General features: G+C 40.0%; 1 protein-coding gene across 1 annotated transcript in view; it reads left to right on the forward strand.

Annotated features, from left to right (window-relative positions):
• Positions 1-309: 309 nt before the first annotated feature.
• crim1 (cysteine rich transmembrane BMP regulator 1 (chordin-like)) overlaps positions 310-20,676 on the forward strand; it is a 103,187-nt gene continuing 82,820 nt past the window's right edge. Inside the window, exons 1-3 of the mRNA XM_062042015.1 lie at positions 310-767; positions 12,188-12,346; positions 13,453-13,617. Coding sequence (XP_061897999.1) covers positions 458-767; positions 12,188-12,346; positions 13,453-13,617 — 634 coding nt within the window. The 5' untranslated portion in view covers positions 310-457. The remainder of the gene's footprint in view (positions 768-12,187; positions 12,347-13,452; positions 13,618-20,676) is intronic.

The raw sequence follows: 20,676 nt of genomic DNA on the forward strand, positions 1-20,676 counted from the left end.
TTCAGAGTCAATACAACTTCTTCTGAAATGACTTATTTTCAATAATCAAACATAATGCTTTGGCACAAGTTGCACGTGTGTGATTTCTCGATGTTCTTTACAACATGAATGAAAATCACTTGCAGTCAAGCGACGTCATTGCGCAACAACCACGAGGTTTCTGTTCGCCAGTCCTCCCTTTGCTGTGATTGGTCGGTAGCGGTGTCAGTCAGGGGGCGGGAGCACCGCTAATTTCTAAATGCCTGCTGTGTGTCAATTTGACCCTCAGTTTGCGTTACGGAGTGAGGCTGTCAGCAGCAGCAGCAGCAGCAGCAGCAGCAGGTCACCACCGAGCTGTAGGATTCCCGCACTTATCTACCTCTGATTTTGGATTGCTGAAGCATTTGTGGTCGCCATTGAACTTCCAATAGGACTTTTTAAACTTTTTTTTGGAGTCTTTCTTATTTTGGGGATTTTAATGAAGAAAATCATGTTGGGGAATTGGCCGGTCGTCCTGTTGATTGTGTTGTGTTTGGTTGGCGTGCTGGAGGCTGACGAGTGCACGCCGTGTCATCTCCGGGCTTGTCCCGTCAAGACGACACGAGGCTGCGACGATGGCCGGACCCTGGCCAAGGATCCATGCGGATGCTGTGAGCACTGTGCCCGGCTAGAGTGGGAGCCGTGCGGCGGACAGGACTGGAGCCTCGGCTACTGTTCCCTGGGGCTGACCTGCGCCTCTTTTAACTCCACAGAAGCTGCCATCATCCCTCAAATTGGTGTTTGTAAAGGTGAGTGCGGGTTCTACCTAATTATTTAATGTCATATTATAGATGTAATGGTGGAAGGGTTGGTCGTATGTTTTAGTGAGGAGGGTCGCTGGGGGTGGTAACTGTAAAGCTGTGTTACTATAGTATAGACTTAATAATAATACCTGGGATTTATATAGCGCTTTTCTAAGTACCCAAAGTCGCTTTACATGTAGAACCCATCATTCATTCACACCTGGTGGTGGTAAGCTACTTTCATAGCCACAGCTGCCCTGGGGTAGACTGACGGAAGCGTGGCTGCAATTTGCGCCAACGGCCCCTCCGACCACCACCTATCATTCATCATTCAATTCACCGGTGTGAGTCGCACCGAGGGCAAAGGGTGAAGTGTCCCGCCCAAGGACACAACGGCAGCGATTTTTTTCTTTGGATGGTAAGAGGCGGGGAGCGAACCTGCAACCCTCAGGTTTCTGGCAAGGTTGCTCTACCCACTACGCCATGCCGCCCCAACTTGACTATTTTGGTCTTGCAGTTACTTTTGGAGTCAATTTATCAGCAATTAGGGAATACGACCTAATTTAAGAATTTACTGTAATTTCACTCTGAGAGACGATAACATTTCTGTAACTATAGTACATTTTTATAAGAATGTTAACTCTAAAGTACAAAACTGATCTTGAAGTGGCCAGAAGTATGCATTTACACTACCAAAAAAGGATGAAAGGTGACATGAAGTAAACATGTGTAACATGCATTGCAACTGTACCCTGGTGTTCAAAGTGTTGTTGGCCTCCTGCAGCATATTGACAAAATAAGAAATTAAAAACAAGTAAAAATGTCAGAAAAAAAACAAAACAGGAAAAAGCAGAAAAGTAGATACAAAAAGCTAAAAATAATACGCTCTGTAACACATACATTTTTGTTTTTCGAAAATACAGTATGTAATGTCTGTTAGCATTTGTTTTGTAAAATACAACATGAAAATGGCCCGCTGCATGCCATGTCTTCAGTATGTTGGCCTTGGTGGAAAAAGTTTGCACACCCTGGTTTAGCTCATAGTCATTTATTCTTCAAGATTTTACTTACTGTGTATTGAGCATTTATTCTCTTTAATTGTGGCTTTAAGCAAACAATTACATTATCCTGGCACCATTCCAGCTGTTTGTAATGATATAATAACAAAATATATCGCTTATCTTGTTCAATCAATCAAGTAATCTGATAACACAAACCTTTTAGCTTCAATGCATATTTTAGGGAAAATAGTTTAAATAAACAATTTTTACATGTAGAGTCCAGTAATTATGCTTATGGTGCAGAAATGATCTCTTATAGGAAGCTTGTTTGTCAGGGTATTGCCTGATTTGCAATGCTAGTCCTATGCGAACTGTAGTAGCTGAGTGAGTATTTACCTGCTGCCTGTCAGTATGGAGCAGGTCCACAGCTCTGGACTACGAAGGCCAACATGCAAGTTATGTTCCGCTGCTTTTTCTTCTTGAGGTTTGAGTTTCTCTCCGCTGCAGAGAATGTTAATTCATTAGCAAATTGGATTACAGGCACTTGAACTTTGAAAGGTTTCAATTATAAGATTCAATTGAGATGGGAAAAAGATGATCAGTCCATTAAGTTGAAAATTGGAGTATATGTTGTCCTGCCTTACTGTTGTGTAGTACTGATATGCTCATTCTGTGTTGCCTTTCTACAACTTTGTGGGCTTCAAAGAAATGTGTTGGGGTGTCTGGTTCCCCGCACAGTGAATGAAGTAGAAGAGGCAAACGAACAGACTCTCCACCTGCATTGTGTCCGGCCTGCTTGAACTGAAGAGGACTGACAGCTCTCAGTGGGTGTCTGCTACCCTTGACCTCACCCCCTCGTCATTAGGGTGGTCAAAGTCAGGATTCCGCAGGACATATCAGGGGTCTCAATCCCCAGGCCATCCCAGGAGACCCTGCTCCTGACGATACCTTACAAACATTTTGGGTTGGTGTCTGGAGGACGTCTAGTAAACAAATGAATAGGTTTGGAAAGACCTAATGGCTCTCCTGATTGAGTCGTCGTAGCTCTGGTCCTCTGGCTCCAGGGGCCTCGCAGCATACTGCTGACCCTTAAGTGACACACACATACATGCAGCCAGAGGGTAAATCAACACCTCACTGTGGGTTTTCAGGGGCCACAGTAGGCAGGCTGCTGGAGACTGATCCCAGATTTCCCTCCTCAAGCTCCAAAGGTCTTAAAGTGATTAGACCTGCAATCAGGGCGAGGGGGTAAATGTTTCCACTTTCTGATCCCCTTCTTTTCTGGGCCCTCTTGGTTTTCCTGGGTGGTCAAAACAAGAATGTTACAGTGCATGTGACGCTTGAGAAGGACTGCCTTTTAATCTGCTGTCTTACATCAGTTTGACATGTTACAAAACAAAAATCATGCCGTTAAGAGGATGCTGCCATTGAAATATGCTAAAAATGACTGGTTTTGACTGGCTAAGACTTAATTACATGTTTTGCTGAAGGTCTTAATAAACATAAGCAATTGCATTAGCCTAAGAAAAATGTTGCTCGTAAAAAGAAAAGAGTACTTTAGATAAATTGTCTACACAGACTGCAGACCAAGTATGTAAAATATGTGAATGAAATGTTGCTTCTTCCGTTTGCATGCTGTGTCTTGAGTATAGAGTTACATGCTTCAAAGGAAAGCCATCAGTGCCGCTTTACTTATCAGGCAGGTGAAAATGATTCAGTACATGCTGCTTGATGATTTGTTTGGATGTTCTCATGTCCTCTTACATCAACTTAGCATAGCTTGTACCAGAATGCCTGTCTTACACGGACACTATGTCCAGCGGCCTCCTTCACATACCTTCTCCCTTCCTCTGGTATTATCAAATGTTTCAAAGACTTCCTTTTTAGCTCCCTATCAGCCAGAGGGCCTCTAGAGGACAGCTTTCCCATCCCGATTGTGGATGCCAAGACAAGCAGTCTGAGTGGCTGAGAGAGGGATCCCCCAGGGATGAGCCACGGGCCTCGGCCCGAGCCATGCCAGGCGAGATCCTAGATAACCAGGTCAGACTAGACCGTGGTCAGGCAAGGCAGATATCAGCTTAACATAAACAATATTCAGTCTTTCATTGACTCTTTCCCTCTGCCCTTCTCTACGTGCCATAAACCCCCCTTCCCTCCATTACAGACAAGCACCTTTGTACCTACCATTTCATAAGAAAAACACTCCCAACCGACAGGAAAACCTCAGAATGATTATAAGAAACTGTTGAGATGAGGATAACTTTGAGGTAAAAAAAAAAAAATCATAGTGAGCAGATTTTGGTTTGGTTTATTGAAAATGTCCCTTTTTACTGGCTGTCTGAGAGAGCTATTAGCAACACAGACAAACCCAAGTTAAATAAAGGTAACCTTGTCTCCATTTGCAGTTCATCACTCAGGAATCAACATTACCATCCAGTGCTTGAGGAAACTTTGTTTATGATCCCAATTACAATTAGTCAAGCCATTTTTCCTTCACTTTTTCAACTGTATTGGATACATACTGTATAAGTGTTTGATGTGTTTCTTGTTCATTTAAAGGGAACCTAAAGTGATTTTAGTCTACATTAAAAAGATATGTATTGGCGACAAGCGGTAGAAAATGGATTAATGGCTATGCTTTGGTGGAAATTTTGCTCCACGGTTGTTTTTATTACCTGTTTTTTGAGTGTCTGCAAGTTGTTTGTGGAGGCGTTCCTAGATTGCAAATAAAACCACACCCCACCCTTTCCAAAAATATTATAATGTATTTTCTGAAAATGTACACTGTTTAAATATGTACACATGTACATAAGTACTCACAGCCTTTGCTCAATACTTTGTTGATGCACCTTTGGCAGCAATTACAGCCTCAAGTCTTTTTGAATTTGATGCCACAAGCTTGGCACACCTATCTTTGGGCAGTTTCACCCATTCTGCTTTGCAGCACCTCTCAAGCTCCATCAGGTTGGATAGGAAGCGTTGATTTTCATCCCGGATGTCTCTGTACATTTCTGCATTAATGTTTCCCTCCATTCTGTGTAGTCTCCCAGTCTGCCACCATCATGCTTCACTGTAGGGATGGTATTGGTCTGGTGATTAGTGGTGCTGTTTAAACATGACTCATGGCATTCACACCAAAGAGTTCAAACTTTGTCTCATCAGACGAGAGAATTTAATTTCTCATAATCAGGAGTATTTCAGGTGCTTGTTGGCAACATTGTTAATAAGAAATGGCTTCCGTCTGACCACTACACCAAACAGGCCTGATTGGTGGATTTCTGCAGCGATGGTTGTTCTTCTGGAAGGTTCTCCTCTCTCCACAGAGGAATGTTGTAGCTCTGACAGAGTGACCATCGGGTTCTTTGTCAACGCGACCTAGTACGAATGCGCGGAAAATGCGCACGTGATAGTCACCTCCAGTGTTGCTTTGTGTGCAAGTTATTAAATTGAACTTATCTGAACAATATCCAGTGTTGTGGTATTTCAATTAACTGGAATCCAGTGTGCTGTGGGGCCCTACTGTAGTGAATCACACCTGAGCCATCATGAATTAATCAAATCTTTATTGGATACGTGAAAGTACACAATGTGATAAAGAACATTTTACATCAATCAATCTACATCTAGATATCTGGTCAGGACACTCCCCACTCTTTTGCCTTCACCTTCATTGTCCATTCGTTTTTGGTACTTTATATACTCTGGACCGAGATGTTGAGTCCGCGACATACATGGCGGACAATAACTGATAGTCTGCTTTGCCAGTCCAAAAGCATTCTCCCTTTTCCGTAGTCTTCCCTCGACGGCCAGGTAATACAAAGCACACGCTACATTTTTTCATCACATCCACAGGAGCCCGCATTCTCGTTGTCTCTCCTTCGACAAATGGAGAAAGTTTTCTCGGTAAGTAGAATCACAGCTGACCTGGACATTGGAAAGTTCTCTTGCCGTCTGAGACGTGTTGTATCCGAAATAGCTTTAATGGCTTTCTCTTAAGGTATTCATGTGTGATTTCCACAAGCGTCTGTACAGACGGAAGGAGAGACACGGGCATGCCTGGATGACTCTCCTCCATATATCCAGTGGTTAGCTCCGAGTTACGAAACTGCTTTATTATGAAGCTGGCTGTGGCGTGTTCTTCATGACGTTACTTCATGTGTGGGGCGTGGTCTTTCTGGTGTTACTTCCTCTACGAACACACTTTGTAAACGATCAATGAGTCCGTACAAAGCTAAGAGCCGGAGATTCAAAAAATACACGGCGCCCTTACCGTGTAAAAAATTGTCTGAGGAGGGTGACCTTAAACGATAGTTTAGCGTGGCTGAAACGGGGCTTAGGCTAAATAATTATTCGTTTAAGGGGTTTTCCGGCTTAGTGTAGACATAGCCTAAAATGAATACGGCAATGTACAGAGGCATCCTGGATGAAAACCAAAGCTTCTTATCCAATCTGATGGTGTTTGAGAGGTGCTGCAAAGAGGAATGGGTGAAACTGCCCAAAGATAGGTGTGCCAAGCTTGTGGCATCGTATTGAAAAAGACTTGAGGCTGTAATTGCTGCTAAAGGTGCATCAACAAGGTATTGAGCAAAGGCTGTGTATACCTTACTTACTGTAAATAGTTACTTACTTAGTACATGGGATTTTCTATTAATTTTTAATAAAAGTTGCAAAAATAAATAAAAATCACATTGTCATTATGGGGTATTGTCTGTAGAATTATGAAAATTATTTATTCCATTTTGGAATAAGACTGCAACATAACAAAATGGATGTACTTTATCTTGAATTGTTCACTGCTAATTTTTTTGGTCAAAAATAAACTTCATAAACATTATATATAGGTATATTCACCTGGTCACAAAAATAGGTACACCCGCACACTCTTTGATAGATTCAGTGTAAAAACAGCTGCTTTTAGCATTTATGTCATCGCATGTCGCACATTGATGTTGTGCGCATACCAAGAATAGATTAAAATAATACTATATTTTACCTTTTTTTGTGTTTTCTTCACAGCCTGAATCAGAGGGCGAAAGCTTTACGTACATGTCCAAGTAAGTACACAACATAGCCAGACAGAAAACCCCCGCGAACAGAGGCATGCAAGACTTTGTACAAGCTCACTACAAATTGCATTAACCTCATGATATGATGCTTAGTTTGGCATTAGTAAACATGACTATCTAACATTGCAACAGAAAAGAAGTCAGAAAAAGCCCAAAAGGCGAAAATGATCAAATATGCCGTTTAAGTTAACTCAATGTAGTTTTTCTCCAACAGGATTCTTAATATTTGTTGCTACATTCCCGGTATGTTTTAGAGACGAATGCTCGAGACGTATAATAAGCTCTAATCGTTCTTCACCATGGTTCTAATGAGGCATGGTGGCCACATGCTTGGGAAAGTGTCACAGTTTGTCTCATCCTGTTTATGTCGTTGCCACTCTTGCTGATCTTTGACAACTATGAAGAAGAGTAATTTGCTATATGCGCTGGTGTTTAGTCATGCATGCATGTGAAAGGAACACTATGGCTAATGTGTATATGATGGTGGCTATTCAGCAACGGAGCCCCCTGGCCACTGTGCATCCTCCGTGCTGTTGTGAAATGTGGTCCATGTGTGGCTTAGCTCCAATGTGCCATCTTTGCTTGGCAAAAGAACAGCATAGGGTGTTAGGGGTTTGGTTGCGAGTGGCTTTGGTACAGAGGAGGCATTCCAGAACGCAGCAGGGATTCAAACCCTGGGAGTGCCCCATGCTGTGGAACAAAACAAAAATGGGCTCAAAGGCTGCAGTGGCATAGCACAACAACAGAAGAGGAAGGGTACCCCAGAATTGCTTCCGCCACCTCAGTCACTGATGTGCTCTTTACTGGCAGCAAGAAACTTCTGTCGAATAACCTCTCAAAAAGACTCATGACATCCATGTTCTAGTAAAAAATGCATGTTCCATGTCGTCTTACAGTTAGTGTTTCTCACAGGACTGCAGTGCTGGCTGTGGGATATCATTTGTATCATCTAATGCATAGGTGTCAAACTCTGGCCCACGGGCCAAATTTGGCCCGCCGTGTAATTTCACTTGGCCTTTGAGGCGATATCAAATTAACACTAAAACTGGTCCGCCGATCCTCCCAGGAGTCTTCCAAACGCCAGCCAGCCAGCCAAACGAGTGCTGGCCCAGTCACATAACATGTGCGACTTCTGCACGCACACACATTACAATGCAACGCATACTTCATCAACAGCGATACAGGTTACACTGAGGGTAGCCGAATAAAAAACTTTTAACACTGTTAGAAATATACGCTACACTGTGAATCCACACCAAACCAGAACCCTTTGCAGCACTAACTCTTCCGGGACGCTACAAGGTGTGTGTGTGTGTGGGGGGGAGGTTTGGTGGTAGCGGGGCTGTATTTTGTAGCGTCCTGGAAGAGTTAGTGCTGCAAAGGATTCTGGGCTGTTGTGTTTATGTTGTGTTACGGTGTGGATGTTCTCCCGAAATGTGTTTGTCATTCTTGTTTGGTGTGGATTCACAGTGTGGCGTGTATTTCTGACAGTGTTAAAGTTTTTTTATACTGGCACCCTCAGTGTAACCTGTATCACTGTTGATGAAGTATGCGTTGCATTCGCTCGTGTGTGCGTACATAAGCCGCACATATCTTGTGACTGGGTCTGAACGATGTTAGAATGGATGAAAAGCGGACATGACGATAGCTCGTAGAGTACGTTAAAGGTTTATTTGTTCAACCTTGGCCCGTGGCTTTGTTCAGTTTTAAAATTTGGCCCACTCTGTATTTGAGTTTGACACCCCTGATCTAATATGTACAATTGGCCATGATGCATTTGCATTGTTATGGATGCTGGGTAATACGTTGCTCTTTTTTGGCCTGCAACACATTGTAAAGACAAGATGACCATCCATCCATCCATCCATTTTCTACCGCTTATTTCCTCAAGATGACCATATCCCGGATTAGAACATTACACAAAAGAACAAAATAAAAATAGAATCAGTTAGGGCTGCAACAATTTATCGTTAAAGGCCTACTGAAACCCACTACTACCGACCACGCAGTCTGATAGTTTATATATCAATGATGAAATCTTAACATTGCAACACATGCCAATACGGCCGGGTTACCTTTATAAAGTGCAATTTTAAATTTCCCGGGAAATATCCGGCTGAAAACGTCTCGGTATGATGACGTTTGCGCGTGACGTCACGGATTGAACGGAAGTATTGGGACACCATTGTGTCCCAATACAAACAGCGTCTGTTTTCATCGAAAAATTCCACATTATTCTGGACATCTGTGTTGGTGAATCTTTTGCAATTTGTTTAATGAACAATGGAGACAGCAAAGAAGAAAGCTGTAGGTGGGATCGGTGTATTAGCGGCTGGCTACAGCAACACAACCAGGAGGACTTTGAGTTGGATAGCAGACGCGCTAGCCGCCTAACGCACCGATGATCGGGTGAAGTCCTTCGTTGCGCCGTCGATCGCTGGAACGCAGGTGAGCACGGGTGTTGATGAGCAGATGAGGGCTGGAGTAGGTGGAGAGCTAATGTTTTTAGCATAGCTCTGTCGAGGTCCCGTAGGTAAGTTCGCTTCAATGGCGTCGTTAGCAACAGCATTGCTAGGTTTCGCCAGGCTGGACAGCATTAACCATGTGGTTACAGGTGCAGGGTTTGGTTCGGTGTTTCCTGATAGTAGAAGTAATAATAGTATTGTTGATCTTCTGTCTATCCTTCCAGTCAGGGGCTTATTTCTTCTGTTTCTATCCGCAGTTAAGCACAATGCTATCACGTTAGCTCCGAAGCTAAAGTGCTTCACCAATGTATTGTCGTGGAGATAAAAGTCACTGTGAATGTCCGATTTGCGTTCTCGACTCTCATTTTCAAGAGGATATAGTATCCGAGGTGGTTTAAAATACAAATCCGTGATTCACAATAGAAAAAGGAGAAAGTGTGGAATCCAATGAGCCCTTGTACCCAAGTTACGGTCAGAGCGAAAAAAGATACACCCTGGTGTCCTACACTGCACTCTAATCCTTCACTCTCACTTTCCTCATCCACAAATCTTTCATCCTCGCTCAAATTAATGGGGTAATCGTCGCTTTCTCGGTCTGAATCGCTCTCGCTGCTGGTGTAAACAATGTGCAGATGTGAGGAGCTCTTCAATCTGTGACGTCACGCTACTTCCGGTACAGGCCAGGCTTTATCAGCGACCAAAAGTTGCGAACTTTATCGTCGATGTTGTCTACTAAATCCTTTCAGCAAAAATATGGCAATATCGCGAAATGATCAAGTATGACACATAGAATGGACCTGCTATCCCCGTTTAAATAAGAAAATTTCATTTCAGTAGGCCTTTAAATTCCATCCATTGACCCATTTTCTTTCGCTTGTTCCTCTCGAGGCCACGGGGGTGCTGTAACCTATCCCAGCTGCACTCGGGCTTAAGACCGGGTACATCCTGGACAAGTCGCCACCTCATTTCGATTACATTTATTCATTTCAATGTTGATGATGTGCATTTATTAGAAAAAAGAATGAAGGCAAAATCTGTGTCTATTTACTCACAAAAGGCGCAATGGATTTTGCGGCGCATTAAAGGGGTCATATGATTTTTTTTTTCTACATTTAAAACAATTCCTTGTGGTCTACGTCAGTGGTCCCCAACCACCGGGCCGCGGCCCGGTACCGGTCCGTACAAGAAGTAAAAAAAAAAAATAAAAATGAAAAAAAAAAAAATATATATATATATATAATTTTATTTATTTAAATAACATCCAAACACCCCCATCAACATTTTATATTCACGCTGTAAGTATATACTGTATGTAATGTAGTAACAGGCACATTTATAATAACATACGTAGTTTAGTGACTTGTAATCCACAGCGGCGGCGTATTAATTTCAAAAACGCATCCCAATGTTCGCTTTCTCTTTCAACATCATCACTGATTACTACTCACTGCAGACATCATTAGAGTCAACAAACATAATAAAACATCAACTGTCACTGGGATGCCGACTGTTAGGATGTTGATATATTCCCGTTTTGATGAAAAATTACTCATAGTCCTCGCCAATTTATCTCCACATCATTTTACTATCAAGGGGAGAAACATGATTTATAATCTACAATAAAGTTTTACAAGCTCCGAGGTGAGAAAACCGCTCACTAGCTCATATCTATAGAGCAGCATAAGGAAATTACCTCTCTGTGATCAATGCGCTGCTAAATGTAGGTCCTTAACATTGGCACTTATAATAACATCGCTGTGAAATTGACATCACATGGACAAAGATAAGACCTTCTGGAGGAAAGTTCTGTACTCAGATGAAACAAAAATTGAGCTGTTTGGCCACAATACCCAGCAATATGTTTGGAGGAGAAAAGACGAGGCCTTTAATCCCAGGAGCACCATGCCTACCTTCAAGCATGGTGGTGATAGTATTATGCTCTGGGCCTGTTTTGCTGCCAATGAAACTGGTGCTTTACAGAGAATAAATGGGATAATGAATAAGGAGGTTTACCTCCAAATTCTTCAGGACAACCTAAAATCATCAGCCCGGAGGTTGGGTCTTGGGTGCAGTTGGGTGTTCTATCAGGACAATGACCCCAAACACACATCAAAAGTGGTAAAAGAATGGTTAAATCAGGCTAGAATTAAGGTTTTAGAATGGCCTTCCCAAAGTCCTGACTTAAACGTGTGGACAATGCTGAAGAAACAAGTCCATGTCAGAAAACCAACACATTTAGCCGAACTGCACCAATTTTGTCAAGAGGAGTGGTCAACAATTCAACCAGAAGCCTGCCAGAAGCTTGTGGATGGCTACCAAGAGCGCCTTATTGCAGTGAAACTTTCCAAGGGACATGTAACCAAATATTAACATTGCTGTATGTATACTTTTGACCCAGCAGTTTTGGTCACATTTCCTGTAGACCCATAATAAATTCATTAAAGAACCAAACTTCATGAATGTTTTTTGTGACCAACAAGTATGTGCTCCAATTACTCTATCACAAAAAAACAAGAGTTGTAGAAATTATTGGAAATTCAAGACAGCCATGACATTGTTCTTTAAAAGTGTATGTAAACTTTTTATCGCGACTGTATGTGGTCTTGTCTCTCACAATTATTCTGATTCATAAGCAACATTAAAAAAAAGTGCAGTTCCTCTTTAAGTATGAAGAGGGCTGTGATTTTTCACTAAATAAAGCAACAAAGTTGCTATATGAGTCGCTATTTTCTGTCAGACAAGGTGCTTATCTGTGAAAAAGTGGAGTTGCAATACAATTAGGCCACCTGGTGGAGTTGTAATGTCAAGCTACACTCAGACAGTGAGTCCCATTATAACGTGTTTATGAGCGAGGGCAAGTTGGTACAATCTTATTGTTTCACTTTCATCTGCAGATCTTCCAGATAATCCAGAGGCCGGTCTTGAGGATGAGCGATGCCCCCTAATGACAGGCTGTGAAAGAGCAGACGATCAGTGTGTTTGTGATGCCAGACACACCTGCTTGGGCTTTTTCACCTACCCAGACCAGGAGGCTTGCATGAAGGCCCATTCAGGTTAGCCACTCTTTCCCATTTAATCAATCAAACTTTATTTATAAAGCACTTTTCATACATAAAAAGTGCAACACAAAGTGCTTTACAAGCTTAAAACAATGACCTATATCCCTCACCTTCAATCAAATGAACACACACCGATACACAGTTAAGTGCATGGCTGAGTACAGAGGAGCCAGGTGAAGAAGCACTATCACAGGAGCCGCCTGCACCAGGAGATCATCAGACCACAGCCGCCAGGGCCCTGACACAAAGCGGCCCCACAGCCATGGCCAATGTAACCCCTGATGCAGAGGGCTCCCTCTGAGGAACGCTAGAAAGTAAAAATAATAAAATGTAAAATCGTAAATACCATGAGAAAGAATAATAGATAAAATACGAGTAAAACGTATTATGAAGATGCAAAATAAATAACAAAATAAATAGAACTAAATAAAATCTAGCATAACAAATTAGAAATGAAAAGGAAAGTACGAATTACTTCATTAAAATAAATAAATATTAGGTAAAAGCCAAATCCGCAGCTGAATTTTGGAGTAATTGTAAAGGTGCAATAACCGTTTTATAGGAAGACTAGCAAGCAAGGTGTTACAATAATCTATACGACTTATAATAAAAGCAAGCATTACTGTCCGTGTTGCCCAGAGAGAGAATAGGGCAAACTCTGGCTATATTCTTAAGATGATAAAATACTATTTTTGTTATATTTTTGATATGTGGTACAAAACTAAGCTCGGAGTCGAAATTGACACCCAGATTTTTCCCTCAGAGTAATGGGGTCAAGAACAAAGCTTGTAGTTTTGATATGTGTTTCTCTCCCAGGGCCCCAGGACCAACATTTAAAACTTCAGTTTTGTCTTGGTTAAGCTGTAAAAAGTTATCTGCCATCCATCCATCCATTTTCTACTGCTTGTCCCTCTTGGGTATTTATTATCTAAAACTTAAGTAATTTCATCATAAAAATATGAGAGATCCTACTTGTAATCTACAGCAGATGTTTTTCAGAGGTGACTAACACTACTTAGATATCGTAGTCAGGACACACAATTTATGCTTTCCCACTCTCCTTTTGTGACTCATTGACAACTGTTCCTGTTTTAATCCAGAGGGTCGGAACCACGAACGACACAAGCAGAAGTATGTGGGACCGTCACGTCCGGCCTGTATGTTTTCTGGATGTAACTTGACCACGGATGGCTGTGTGTGCGAGTCTCAGAGCTGCAGCCACCACTTCACCTACATCAACCGCAGCCAGTGCCAGGAAGCCGCAGGTAACCTTTTCACAACCCACGGCCTGAACCTAAAATAGCTGTACAATGACGGTGTCAAATGAAATACACAATATGTTGACCTAATTTAGTATTGAGACTCGTAGGACTATTTGGATTTCATTTAATAGTGTAAAGCACACCGTAGTGTAGAGAATTCAACCAGAGAGAGTCAGAAAAGAAAAACAAAGAACATTTTGTGTATAAAGAGAAGCAAGGTGGGAATTAAAGTTTCTGCACTTAGCAGGGTGTGCTCTGACAAGAACGAGGCAGTCAATGGCAAGGATTAGCATTGTGAAGCAACACAACATAAAATAAGCAGATCTCTACCTTGCTGAGAGCCTATTAACTAACTTTAAATATCATTAAAACCCAACATTAGTCATTTTAAACAACAAACTAAAGTCAGTCATAGATCACAAACAGTGGGTTCTTTCCAGCTATTCCGGCTTCCTCCCACCTCCAAAGACATGCACCTGAGGATAGGCTGATTGGCAACACTAAAATGTGTGAATTAAGGCTGCAGCTAACGATTATTTTTCTATCGATTAATCTATAGATTATTTTTTCGATTAATCGGTTAATCTATATATATTTTTTTCGATTAATCTATAGATTATTTTTCCTTTTGCCGATTATTTTTTTATTCAAAATGAAGATGAAAAAATAAATGTAGGCCCGTTTTTTCAAAAGGCATGGCTTTTATTTACAAAAAAAAAAGAAGTATGGCCACTCAGTCAACATTGACAACAACATGACTAAATATTCTGTAACAATGTAAACATTTAAAACTTTTAACATTTAACAAAATTAAAAGTAGCTTATTTGCTTTTTAATGTGCAAATATAAAAGTCAACATCCAGTGCAAATCTTAATATTCTGCAATAGTATACGCATTTCAAAAGTAAAAGTATTGCTTATTTTGCTTTAAAATGTGCAAAAATAAAGATAAACATCCAATACAAAAAAGTGCAAAACGAAATATTCTGTAACAGTGTAAACATTTCAACAAAAGTGAAAGTATTGCTTATTTGCTAAAATGTGCAAAAATAAAGATAAACATCCAATACAAAAAAGTGCCAATTTAAATATTCTGGAGCACTGTAAACATTAAGTATTGCTTTTAAAATGTGCAAAATAAACATCCAGTCCAACACAGTACACAATAACCAATTCTACTCATTCCAGTGAGTGTCTAACAGTTGTAATGAAGAAAGGTTAGCATGTCTACATGCTTTGGTTCTTTTCTTGTTTACAATATTCCCAGCAGCTGAAAATAGGCGCTCAGAAGGGGTCGATGTGGCTGTAACTGAGAGCTAATTAGCCTTTACCTCAAGCCAGGATTGCGAGTGAGCTGAGCTGCAGTTTAAGTTTCTAGAAGGTCAACGGGCTCATAGTGATGTTACTAGTAGTTGACTGGGAGGTGTTTATTATCATTTGGGGAGAGTCCGCTGCCTGATGCTCACCTGCTAAACACCTATCTGCTCCACGCTGAAGCGCTGACTACATGCGCTCTGAATACGCACTGCTGATTGGCTGATAATGCTTCGTGTGTACCAATCAGATGGTTGTGTGGGTGGGACAATGCTGCGTGTGTACCAATCAGATGGTTGTGTGGGTGGGACAATGCTGCGTGCTGAGACAGAGGCAGACGGAGCAAAGCAGCTTGTTAAGACTTTAGCTTTAGCTTAGAAACTCGTTCGGTACACCCCCGTACCGAACTGAAAGCCCCGTACCGAAACGGTTCAATACAAAACACGTACCGTTACACCCCTAGCAGATACAAATGACACATTCATGTTTTTGTGTAATGATAACGTATGCTCGCGCGGACGATTGACTAGTTGGTTTTCTTTTCAAATGTTCGTTCATAGCCGCTGTGCTGCTATGATAGGCCATTTCCGCTCGACACAGTGTGCATACAACATTATTAGGCCGTTTATTGAAATACTCCCACACTTTTGACCACTTTTGGCATGCTTTTCCCCCCTCGCTCGCACCGTTCGCATCGTCTTCTTTGATCGTCTGCTTTGCGCTTCGCCATGACGGTAGTGTGACGTCATTATGCGACGCGTCGACGCACAAAAACGGCGTCGACGTATTTACGTAACCGATGACGTCGACGCGTCGTTTCCGCCTTAGTGTAAATGTGAGTGTGAATGTTGTCTCTGTGTTGTCCCTGCGATGGGGTGGCGACTAGTCCAAGCTGCACCCCGCCTTCCGCCCGAATGCAGCTGGGACAGGCTCCAGCCATTCCACGACCCCGAAAGGGACAAGCGGTAGAAAATGGATGGATGGACAATACTTTACTATTTTTGATTCTCTAAAAGTGTAAAAAACATGAAACAATTGTGTTTATTTATTGTGGCTTGTCTGCCTGGTATATTACTGTATATAGCAGACCACTGGATGCTACCAATTGTATTCTGTGTGAGGATGAAAAAAAAAAAAGTTTTTAATAGGATATTAGATGTTCTCCTCCTCTGCAAACATGTAAATATTAGACGTATCCCGATACAACTTTTTCACTTCCGATAAAACACAGATTGGAGCCTTGAGTGTTGGCCGATACCGATATTAATCAGATATGATATCTGCACAAATCATAGTGCATACTTTTATAATTTTGTTGTGTGAAATGTTGGCAAAGGTTTGATCAAGCAAAATTAGTCAGAAAACAATAATAGGTATGAAATACGCTAACTTTTCTTTTCGATTTCTGCTTTTAAAGTGGATTATTAATTTGTGTTTTAGCGACACCTAGTAGGTCACAATAATTCATTAAATTAAGAGCAAAGGGCTGTAAGTAGAATGATGCGGACACATTTGTTACTGGATAATTTGGAGACTTTGTATCCGTACAGTATGTCGTATGCAACTATAATTATTTGATACTTGTTTATATTTACAAATGTGGAGTTTTAGACTGCAATATTGTTCTATTACGGACACTTATTACGTGCGTCTACCTTGTGTGCTATTTTATGCTTAGCTGTTGTGTACAGTACCTGCTAGCTCATAGTGGACCATAGCCTACCATATTTACCTTTTGTGAATTACTGAAATGAAAAAAGACCAACCTTGTTTCCTTATTGGAGGACATTTAGATGTTAATGGGCTATTCAGCTTTGCACAAGTAAATGTGCTGCAGGACTGCTTTATCGGAGCTTGTATTAGAGATTTTAGATGCAAGCCGATACCATCCAAAAAAAATGTTTTATGATATCAGACAGATATCAATATTGGATCAGTACACCTAGTTAATATAGTGTGTATTTTCTTATAATGCTCCTGACAAACAAACAGTGATTCCTCTTTTCAACTTTAACTTTGTTATAGTACCTTGACTCGTGGAACTTCTCCAAAATAATAACTATGATTGTCTCTGTGTTTAGTTTCTTCACTTAGATCATGATCCAAGTGACTGCCTACTGAGTGATAGGAGGAACGTTTCTGACCTAAAAGGATTAACCTTGTCATAAAGCCACACAATTGGAAAACTAAAACCTGTAGTAAACTGGAGCATTTAAAGTGAAGGCCAAAGCATGTGACTTACTTTAGGTCTAACATATAATTGCACTTTGGCTGGCAAAGTACATATTAAAAAAAAAAAGCTAAGTTTTTTCACTCGTAGTTGACATTTGGTGTGTGTGTGTGTGTGTATATATATATATATATATATATATATATATATATATATATATATATATATATATATATATATATATATATATATATATATATATATATATATATATATATATATATATATATATATATATATATATATATCAGTGTTTCCCACACATTCATTTATTTGTGGCGGCCCGCCACGAAAGAATTACGTCCGCCACAAATAAAATACAAAATGTAAAAAAATTATATATATTTTTTTGTCCTGTCCAGTTTCTCAGGCAAATCATATAGTTGATGTAGATGCCCATATCGGCTGTTTAGATTTACTTTACAAAAGAGAAGTGTAGGATACTTCTCTTGTTGCCTTATTTGTATTTGACTTTATTAAATGTATTTATATTATCATTTGGTGCAGCCGGGCCAGAGCAGGAGGGGATAGAAAGAGAGAAAAAAGAAGACAGAGGGGGAAATTGTGGGGACAAGAGGGGTATTAGACAGAGAGATAAAAACAACAGCAAACACAACAACAACAATAGAGCAACATCAGCAAATACGACATGTACAAATATGATGGTAAAAGTAATAGCAAAAAAGCAGTTAGCGAAAATAAAACACAATACAGAAATGACAATGAGCATTATTACACTACAAATGGAGCAATACAAATACCAATAGAAATAGCGCTATTGATAATAAACAATACCAATACTTTACCTTTATTATCAACAACACAGTTGTTCAAATGCAACAATACATATACGTAATGATAACTTGAGATACGAAAGAATGCAGAAAAATGAAGGGGAAGAAAGAGAAGCAACCTACATTAACCTTGTAGATTGTTATAGTAACAATAGGTTAAGCTTTGTCAGGGAGCTCTTTGTTCAGTGGATCAGATGTTTGATGAAGCTCTGTGTCTACCACCACTACTGTTTTCTGTCTATTTGTTACTGACTGTGGCAGGACACCTCTGCCTCTGTTTCACTTTATGTTGCTGGTAAATAATATGGTTGTAGTAGTAGGCTAAAGTTAAATTATTTAGTATGCACTAATTAAAGGGGCAGAGCTTTAGAGACATTTTATATTTTATAAGATATATTTTTTGTAAGAACCACAATTAATAAATATATTTCAGTGAATAACTTACTATGAATAACTTACTGTGAATAACTTAGTACTACTACTACTTGTAGTAGTAGGCTAAAGTTAAATTATTTAGTATGCACTAATTAAAGGGGCAGAGCTTTAAGAGACATTTTAGCTTTTATATTTTATAAGATATATTTTTTGTAAGAACCACAATTAATAAATATATTTCAGTGAATAACTTATTGTTCAAATATGTATATAAATATGTACATAAAGTGTTGTAATTATATTGTAAAATGGATGGATGGATGGACATTTAAAACAAAACTGTTATTATTAATTAGTAAGTATACATTTTTTGAGCCTTTGTAGAGAAAATTATATCATTGTAGTAAATTATGCAAATTAATCGGTGTCATGGTGACCCCGCCCATAGCCACGCCCCCACCGCCACAGGTATCTTGGCAGTTTATGGGAAACACTGTATATATATATATATATATATATATATATATATATATATATATATATATATATATATATATATATATATATATATATATATATATATATATATATTAGGGATGTCCGATAATATCGGGATGTCCGATAATATCGGACTGCCGATATTATAGGACGATAAATGCTTTAAAATGTAATATCGGAAATTATCGGTATCTGTTTCAAAATTATCGGTATCTGTTTCAAAAAGTAAAATTTATGACTTTTTAAAATGCCGCTGTGTACACGGACGTAGGGAGAAGTACAGAGCGCCAATAAACCTTAAAGGCGTACCGGCCCAGTTGCATAATATCTACGGCTTTTCACACACACAAGTGAATGCATTTCATACTTGGTCAACAGCCATACAGGTCACACTGAGGATGTGACACCCCCCCCCCTCTTCCCCGCCCACCTCAACCTCCTCATGCTCTCAAATTCCAAGCTGCTGTTTTGAGGCATGTTAAAAAAAATAATGCACTTTGTGACTTCAATAATAAATATGGCAGTGCCATGTTGGCATTTTTTTCCTTAACTTGAGTTGATTTATTTTGGAAAACCTTGTTACATTGTTTAATGCATCCAACGGGGCATCACAACAAAATTAAGCATAATGTGTTAATTCCACGACTGTATATATCGTTGTTGGTTGATATCGGAATCGGTAATTAAGAGTTGGACAATATCGGAATATCGGATATCGGCAAAAAAGCCATTATCGGACATCTCTAATATATGTATATATATATATCTCTCACAAGACCCAACTGATGACATTTTAAACTCTTAACAGTAAAATGTGTAAACAACATTTTTCAGTGGCTTATGAAATTCTCGGCACACGCACATGAACAGACACATACACACACCTCATTAAGTAAGAGGAAAATATGCTTCTTTCATGCTATATATCCTCACACTTGTGTGATGAAATGGTGAATGTGAAATCGAAGCTTGTGTGTCTGGGTGGGATAATTATCTTGTCTGTCGCTGTGTCCCAGGCAGACATTTTTCCTTTGTCTGGTATCGAGAGGAACTTCCTCTTGCAGCCACTTCAGAACTTCATGGTTAGTCTACATGTTTCCTCTTGGTAGAGCTATACTGCAGTAATTTTGTCAAACATGTTATTGTTCTCAGGTTTAAAATAGCCCCTTTAAATGGAAAAGTTAAGGATTAAAAATTGTTCACAATAATCTTAAATTAAATCTGTCAGTTTTTACAGGTTAACATTGCATCATTTTAAAAGAAACTGATTAAAAAAGAAAATGGCTGGCAGCGACTCTGAGGTGAATCCAACCGTAACTTTGAAAATTAAAAATCTGAGCTCCATTCTTGTTGGCAACTATGGCAAATATACTTTGTGTGTGTGTGTTTGTATGTGTGTGTATATATACATTGTTTACAGTCAGAACTGTTTCCATACGCATTTGTATACTGTCTCGGTTATTACATGGATAAACACTGTGTGTAACTCCTTAGTTCGTTTGCCCGCTTGATTCTGCACAATTGAATGCCTAAACAAAGAACCCCAAGTGTTGCTGACTCAATGTCTGTATTTTTTTTTGTTTTTATTGAGTACGGCTGCAAAGTAAGCCACTATGTGTTGCATTGTGTGCAAGAGTAGTGGTGTGACTCAGCGATGCAGAGACGGCAGGCAAAGTGCAGGTAAACATTTATTTGATAATAGCAAAATAAGGGAGCACCAACGTGGGTGGTTGGTGTCGACCATGGGTGAGCAAAAACACATGGTGAAGTAGGGAATGAAAACAATCCATTACAGTGTGCACAAATAACGAATGATGCTGGAAGATAAAACTTCCTGATTGCCAATTATGG

Source organism: Entelurus aequoreus, linkage group LG03 (assembly GCF_033978785.1).
Source record: "Entelurus aequoreus isolate RoL-2023_Sb linkage group LG03, RoL_Eaeq_v1.1, whole genome shotgun sequence".
Classification (NCBI taxonomy): Eukaryota; Metazoa; Chordata; class Actinopteri; order Syngnathiformes; family Syngnathidae; genus Entelurus; species Entelurus aequoreus.